This window comes from Vollenhovia emeryi, unplaced genomic scaffold (genome assembly GCF_000949405.1).
Source record: "Vollenhovia emeryi isolate VEMERY1.0 unplaced genomic scaffold, V.emery_V1.0 DF939120.1, whole genome shotgun sequence".
Taxonomy (NCBI): Eukaryota; Metazoa; Arthropoda; class Insecta; order Hymenoptera; family Formicidae; genus Vollenhovia; species Vollenhovia emeryi.
This window is the reverse complement of record NW_011967246.1, coordinates 1085946-1093365: the sequence shown is the minus strand read 5'-3', so window position 1 is coordinate 1093365 and position 7420 is coordinate 1085946. Positions and strand designations below refer to the sequence as shown.

General features: G+C 48.0%; 2 protein-coding genes across 4 annotated transcripts; one reads left to right on the top strand and one right to left on the bottom strand.

Moving 5' to 3' along the window:
- The first annotated feature begins 277 nt into the window (after nt 1-277).
- On the top strand, nt 278-3405 carry LOC105570432 (FACT complex subunit Ssrp1). Its single transcript, XM_012027622.1, has 4 exons — nt 278-527; nt 860-1357; nt 1447-1842; nt 1921-3405. Exons 1-4 carry the CDS (start codon nt 477-479, stop codon nt 3277-3279), a joined length of 2304 nt encoding a protein of 767 aa, XP_011883012.1. The 5' UTR covers nt 278-476; the 3' UTR covers nt 3280-3405.
- A 356-nt stretch (nt 3406-3761) lies between these two features.
- Nucleotides 3762-6089, bottom strand: LOC105570431 (TP53-regulated inhibitor of apoptosis 1-like). 3 transcript variants are annotated; one of them, XM_012027618.1, is made up of 3 exons: nt 5387-6089; nt 4514-4684; nt 3762-4137 (listed from the first exon to the last, which is right to left on the bottom strand). In XM_012027618.1, exons 1-3 carry the CDS (start codon nt 5525-5527, stop codon nt 4051-4053), a joined length of 399 nt encoding a protein of 132 aa, XP_011883008.1. In that variant the 5' UTR covers nt 5528-6089; the 3' UTR covers nt 3762-4050. The 3 variants fall into 3 exon arrangements, with proteins under 3 accessions (XP_011883008.1, XP_011883009.1, XP_011883011.1); XM_012027619.1 differs by having other exon boundaries at nt 5411-6088; XM_012027621.1 differs by lacking the exon at nt 5387-6089 and adding an exon at nt 4281-4486 and having other exon boundaries at nt 4573-4655.
- Between the last annotated feature and the right edge of the window lie 1331 nt (nt 6090-7420).

The following is a 7420-nucleotide window of genomic DNA, read 5'->3' as shown; positions in this document are numbered from 1 at the left end:
AATGCTGAGTGGTGCAATGATAGTAATTTACTAAATCGCAAGCAATCCAGCAGGAAAAATAGCATCGTCTGCAGCGGGCTTTACTGACTTTACTGGCGTGCGAAAAACGCAGCATCAGTAATTTTCATTGCTACCAACTATACTGTTTTCACTGGCAGTAACTAAATCCATTTTCGAACACATCCAACGTCGCACGCGACTGGCTAACGAGCGTAGAACCTTACGGGTGGTTCCAAAGTCCCTACTCGGCGGCCAATCGCGTATCAATCGACAGCGATTGGCAACGCTCTCCCTCCTCTACAACCGCCATCTTTCCCTAATAAGCGTTGCCGCGTATTGCGTGTGTAAACTCCCGTCAGTAATAAAGAACACATGTCCGATTTATTGTTACGCGTTTGTCGTTCGGGGACCGAAACCTACCGAGATAACATTCGCCGTTAGACCGCTCGACTGAGGACCTCGGACAATCCCTCAGGATGGACTTCCTGGAGTACCCGGACATCTTCGCCGAGGTTAAGGGCGCTATGGTGAGTCCCCGCTTTTAAAACGATTAAACAACGTCGCGCAATCGAGCCTTGTCAATAAACGCAACGCCGTGTTTCCTGATCGGCACGGAACACTCGAACGGCGATCAGTTTCTAATTACGCAAAGTTAGCAAAGGTATCTTCAAGTCGTTCAGCTCTGTCCTCTGTTCCACCGAGAGAACATGCTTTGAAGATGATCAAATTGTCGATTTTGCGTCTTCACCATGTCTCGCAATGAAAAAGAAACTTTTCTGGTAGATAATTCTATTGATAATTGTGCATGAGACGTCAAAATGATCGTACGCTAATCGTTTCTCTGTCAATTCACCGCTAGACGCCGGGCAGGCTGAAGTTGACCGACCAGCACCTCATCTTCAAGAATCAGAAGACGGGGAAGGTCGAGCAGATCTCCGCCTCCGACATGGAGATGGTCAACTACCAGAAGTTCATCGGCACCTGGGGCCTGCGCATCTTCCTGAAGAACGGCACTCTGCATCGCTTCAAGGGCTTCAAGGAGAGCGAGCAGGAGAAGATCGCCAAGTTCTTCTCCGCCAATTACAAGAAGGACATGTTGGAGAAGGAGCTGAGCCTGAAGGGCTGGAACTGGGGCACCGCAAAGTTCAACGGTTCCGTCTTGAGCTTCGACGTCGGCCACCACACCGCCTTCGAGATACCCTTGTACGACGTGTCTCAGTGTAATACGGGGAAGAACGAGGTGACGCTGGAGTTCCATCAGAACGACGACGCCCCGGTCAGCCTGATGGAGATGAGGTTTCACATTCCTGTCAGCGACAGCACTGATCAGGACCACGTCGAGGCGTTCCATCAGCAGGTGAGAGAGAATTTAGACAAAGTGCTGCGATACACTCGCAGGCATAAAACCGAAAGCAGAAGAGTAATTTGTTTCTTGATTCGCGACAGGTTATGGAGAAGGCATCTGTTATCAGCGTAAGCGGGGACGCAATTGCGATATTCAGGGAGATTCACTGTCTAACGCCGCGTGGTCGTTACGACATCAAGATCTTCCAGAGCTTTTTCCAGCTGCACGGTAAAACCTTCGATTACAAAATACCCATGTCCACCGTACTGAGGCTCTTCTTGCTGCCGCACAAGGACAGTCGGCAAATGTTCTTCGTCGTGAGCCTGGACCCACCTATCAAGCAAGGCCAGACGCGGTATCACTACTTGGTTCTGCTCTTCAATCAGGAAGAGGAGACCTCGATCGAGTTGCCGTTTACCGAGAAGGAATTAAAGGAAAAGTATGACGATAAGCTGACTAAAGAGTTATCGGGATCCACGTACGAGGTACTCGGCAAGGTCAGTGAAAGAATAGACATCTTTCTCCTGCCTCTGTATTTTTATCTTGGTGGTTGTTTACGGAGATTCTTGTTTCAGGTGATGAAAGTGATCATAAACCGAAAGTTGACCGGGCCTGGACACTTCACCGGTCACAGCGGGACACCCGCCATCGGTTGCTCCTTCAAAGCCGCTGCAGGGTATCTATATCCGCTCGAGCGAGGTTTTATTTACGTGCACAAACCTCCAATACACATTCGCTTCGAGGAAATAGCCTCGGTAAACTTTGCCCGTGGCGGCGGCTCGACTAGGTCGTTTGATTTCGAGATCGAGCTTACCAGTGGAGTGGTGCACACATTTAGCAGCATTGAAAAGGAGGAGTATGGTAAATTGTTCGATTTTATCACGGCGAAGAAATTGCGTGTCAAGAATCGCGGCAAGAGCGACAAGCTCAATTACGACGAGGACTTTGGTGACAGCGATCAGGAGGACGAGCCAGACGCTTACTTGGCGCGAGTCAAGGCGGAGGCGGAGGAACGCGACGGCGGGGAGAATCAAGATTCCGAGGAAGGCTCGACCGATGAAGACTTCAATCCGAATCAAGATGAAAGTGACGTCGCAGAGGAGTACGACAGTAATCCCAACAGTTCTGACAGCGAGGAAGCTTCCGACGCGTCTGCGACTAGTCACAAGAAGGACAAGAAAGAGAAGAAGGAGAAGAAATCCAAGTCGGCGAAAACGGTGTCGGAGAAACCGCGAAAGCAGAGGAAACAGAAGAAGGAGAGGGACGCGAACAAGCCGAAGAGGCCCCCAACGGCGTTCATGCTGTGGCTGAATAGCTCGCGCGACAAAATCAAGGCGAACAATCCGGGAATAGCCGTGACGGAAATTGCGAAAATGGGAGGCGAGATGTGGCGGGAGCTCAAGGACAAATCTGAATGGGAGGCAAAGGCGGCGAAGGCCAAAAAGGAATATGCGGCATCGATGAAGGAATACGAAGCGAGCGGGGGTGCTAAAGCTTTTAAGGAAAAGAAGACTGAGAAAAAGAAGAAGGAAACTAAGAAAGAGTCGCCTGGCAAACAAATGACTGGCCCATCTTTCAAAAGCAAAGAGTATATTAGCGATGACGATAGTAGCAGCGACGAGAGCAAAAAGTCCGAAAAGAAGCGTTCCGATGAGAGCGAAAACGAGAAGAAGAAAAGACCCGAGAAGAAGCCGGTGGAAGATGCTGGGAAAAAGACGGTGAAAAAGGAGAAACCAGGTCAGTCGGATGCGAGCGACGAGGATGCTGGGAAGAAGACGGTGAAGGAGAAACGAAGTCCGTCAGATGCAAGCGACGAGGATACTGGGAAAAAGCCGGCGAAGAAGGCGAAACGAAGTCGGTCGGACGAGAGCGATGCGGAAGAACCCATAGAGAGTACTCCATCCTCGTCCGATGTGGAATCTAACAGCGATTAATATATGTTACAAGAATTTAAGTAGACGTTCCCGTTTTTGTCAGATGTGTATTACTTATCGAATTTGTACTTCACTATTAAAATTTTGAAAATGAATTACATTTTTATATTTATAATCACAAGGAAATGAGCATTTCTTTAAATAGATTAATATTAGAAAGTTGTGTGTATACCAACCTTATATGATATTATAAAGTACTGATAATTCAAGATCCGAGTGCTGTGTAAACAATTTACTGCGTTGCATTTTAATTCTGCTCTGTTGCTTTGAGCAAATTTTCCCGTGCTCTTTCTCTTTTAACGAGGAAGTGTAGAGTTTTCTATCTATTCACTAGCTCCATTTGTAAATCATTTATTTTTATGTTACCCAGTGACATTTAGTTTACAACAATTAAAATTACTTTATCTAGTTTTGTCTACAAAGTGTAGGTCTCTGAAGAAAAATCGAAGAATTAATAAAGTTGCTGAAATTATAGAATTAAATTTGCACTCGACACATATATATGTATATTACGTGACAGTACCACAGACATTATATATACACTTTCACTTGATACACAATTCAACATTACAAATAAAGTGTGTAAAACATTCGGCGATAATAGCGCGACGACCGGTTAATAACATTAAGTATCGATTAAAATGAACACGGGCTCAGTTTAACTTGGCTGTTTACAAAAAAAGTAGGAATGACGTCCGAGTTCCAAAGTTTACGTCGCCGGTGACTCATGAAAAAGCTACGTGGGATCTAGAATGTGCGAACGTCTCTATGTCAACTGTGCGGCTTCTTCTCCTTCTCGGTCTCCAGATAATTCGCCTCCATGTCCTTCAGCTCAATGTGGTGCTCCTTCATGGCTTTCTAAAACACGAGAGCGCACAGTTACTCACCTCTCGCTAGCTTTCCGCCCGAGAGGTTCTAAAGAAAACCCCGTTTCCCCGAACGATCGGCAGCATATCGCAAATCCGACGTGCTGCGAGAAGGGAGAGCCTCTCGGAACTTACCGCCACGCAATCTTTATAGACTTTAAGCAAGGGAGCGCACACCGAATCGTTGGTATCGCCCTTTAAAAACCGTTCGGAGAACCAATTGTTGAAACAGGCGTCGTACTTCTGTTTCAACTCACTGCAATCCTCCATGTTGCGCCCTCGCTCTTTTTACCCTTCGCGCGCTCTCTCTCCCTCTCATGCGTTATACACTTGCGGATTTCCTAAGGATACAATGCCGCTTTAATTACCTTGACACACTGCTGATACATTTTGAATAAGTGCGAGCATGTGCTGTCACTCGTGTCACCTTTCAAGAATTTCTCGGAGAACCACGTGTGGAAGCAGGCGTCGTACTGTTGCTTCAGCTCGTTGCATGCCTCGCCTATGCTGTTCATGAATTCGCGTCGTGCTGTACGACTCTGAAATCAATGTTACAAATCAGACTCGTCGTCGCCCGGCAGTTCAACGCGCGAGCAACAAGGGCAAACGGGTGAAGGCCGCGGGGAAGCGCGCCCGGAGCGCTCTTTCTAACCTAAAATTCGCGGGATTGGAATTCACCGCGTATGCAATTCGGCGACATTCACCTGCGACGGCGAATCGCGGCGAGGGCAGCTAAAGGCACCCGGACCTCCGCGACGGAGAGGAAACTTACGGATCGTCCCTACCGTCAGCGCTGTGACGTCGATTAGACCGCACCTGCTGTCGCAGGTTATCGAACACTCGTGCAGAGACAAGTCAAGACAAGTTCGCCCGAGAACCGCCACGGCACAGGTTAATAGACAGATGGCCGGACGCCCGGGTGAAATCGAGACCTTCGCACACTTTGCCCCTCAGTGCCCATCTGGTGCAAGCGACGATTCGCTGGGTCATAGTAGTAGTTCTAATTTATCGACCCGCCGGTAAGTCACGTCGATAAACTAGAACCACTACTATGACCCAGCGAATCGTTGCTCCTCGCAATAGACTGCGTTCGGCATCGCGAACCCGAGGCGTCGGAGTGCTCTTTTGCATTCGAGTGAACGAGAGAGGGGAATGAGATAGAGAAGGAGGGAGAGAGCACTCAGACGTCTCGGATTTGCAATGCCGAACGCAGCCGCCGTACAAAATGTGGATTCCGTTACCTCGATAAGAAACGTGTCACTCACCGACACGATGCGCAGCAACGGAGTTGTGTCCACGTTGATCCTGCGATGGCGTCCGATGTCTATCCTAGGTGTCCTCTTCCACGCAGGTGTCCTCCTCTCAGGCGTTCTTGTCCTCATGGCTGTCCTCTGGCGCACTCGCGAGAAGTCACTTTATCCGCATGCCACTGCGGTCTTCGATCTGCGCTGTGCTCGATTGTCACCGAGCGCTAATGCGAACCGTTCGATCACACCGTCACTTTGATATCCGCACGAATCACTGTAACGGAAATGAGTCTCGCCGGCCGACCGAGCGTCGATGGCGAATCGCGGGAATTTAGCGATCGCGCGACGACATTGATCACTGGATCAATCGCGGAGAGCGATCGCGGTTTCTTTCCGCGCTTGTCGCGAACGCGTATTCGGGCAGGAACAATACGGGTACGCGGAGCGGCGCGGTCGCAACAGACTCGTTCAACTGTCGCCGCGTAACTGATATGGCGTACGGCGTACGGTGTGACTGTGACCTTGTTTCGCCGAGCGTCGTAAACAACTCGGTCGGGAGCCGAGCGCCGGATTCCACGAAATGACGTAGCGTCTGGCGTAAACACCTCGGTGAAAAACACTGTTCACTGTTGAGCCGAGTCATTCGGCGCGTATCAGTCGAGCGAGGCGAATGTCCCGTGTGTCTTTGCGTATCTCCTCGTAACGTGCGGCTGGATTCACATGGAGCGTAAAGCCTATTACACAATGCCAAGCAACAGGAACAGAATAGAATTTCTGACGCGTTGGATTCGTCGGAAATTTTCTTCCAACCAATCCAACGCGTTAAGCCCGTATCAGACTACGGATTGAGATTGGGATTAGATTGAAATTTGACCAATCAGAGTAAAAGTTACTGAACTTGAGATTAGTAAACTTTACTGTGATTGGTTAAATTTCAATCTAATCCCAATCCCAATCCGTAGTCCGATACGGGCTTTAGTCCCAGTCTACAATAGAGATTTAAGCCCTAAGCCTTAAGAAATTGACTAATCACAGTCGCGCATTCTACTCATACTTGACTGTGATTGGTCAATTTCTTAGAGCTTAGGGCTTAAATCATCTATTGTAGACTGGGACTTAGTCCCAGTCTACAATAGATGATTTAAGCCCTAAGCTTTAAGAAATTGGCCAATCACGGTCAAGTATGAGAAGAATGCGCGACTGTGATTAGTCAATTTCTTAAGGCTTAGGGCTTAAATCTCTATTGTAGACTGGGACTTAGAAATTCTATTCCCAGGAGCCCGATTCTTGAATTCATTCGAAGAAGAAACGTATACGAAAACTCTGCTCTAACAGAAAAGTTGAAAGTCTATTGGTTAAAGCCATGCGAGTAGCCAATCAACTTGCAACTTTTCTGTAAAGCCCGCTGCAGACGATGCTATTTTTCCTGCTGGATTGCTTGCGATTTAGTAAATTACTATCGTTGCACCAATCAGCACTCAGGATTCCTAGTAGTTTAGTAAATTGCAAGCAATCCAGCAGGAAAAATAGCATCGTCTGCAGCGGGCTTAAGAGCAGAATTTTCGCATACGTTTCTCCTTCGAATAAATTCAAGAATCGAGCCCCTGTTCCTGTTGCCTGGCATTGTGTGATGGGCTTAACTTGCGTAAGCGTAACCTGCGTATCACCAATCACAGAACTATTTCAACGGAATTATTGAAACGGTTCTATCAGAATGACCCTGTGATTGGTGACACGCAGGTTACGCTACGCAAGTTACGCTCCATGTGAATCCAGCCCGTACTGATTGTCCTGTACGAAAGTTACTAACATTTATCAATCGCGTTTAAGTAATTGTCGCGATCCGTAATTATATTAATTGATTTCTACGGTTTGTCGGGATGAATGTCGCGCGTGATTTGACGAGAAAATGCGATAAGGGAAAAGAAGTACGTTCGACACAAAATTTCGTAAATCTGCATTACCCACTTGGCAAAGCGTGGACATCGGCTACGTAGTTCACGTCCACGTTTCGTGATATCACAGTAT

Coding starts and splice junctions, on each gene's coding strand:
- LOC105570432 (XM_012027622.1), top strand. CDS start 477: ATGGACTTCCTGGAGTACCCGGACATCTTCGCCGAGGTTAAGGGCGCT. Junction 528..859: donor CCGAGGTTAAGGGCGCTATG/GTGAGTCCCCGC, acceptor ATTCACCGCTAG/ACGCCGGGCAGGCTGAAGTT. Junction 1,358..1,446: donor TCGAGGCGTTCCATCAGCAG/GTGAGAGAGAAT, acceptor GATTCGCGACAG/GTTATGGAGAAGGCATCTGT.
- LOC105570431 (XM_012027618.1), bottom strand. CDS start 5,527: ATGAGGACAAGAACGCCTGAGAGGAGGACACCTGCGTGGAAGAGGACA. Junction 4,685..5,386: donor GTGACACGTTTCTTATCGAG/GTAACGGAATCC, acceptor CATTGATTTCAG/AGTCGTACAGCACGACGCGA. Junction 4,138..4,513: donor TGTATCAGCAGTGTGTCAAG/GTAATTAAAGCG, acceptor CTCGTGTTTTAG/AAAGCCATGAAGGAGCACCA.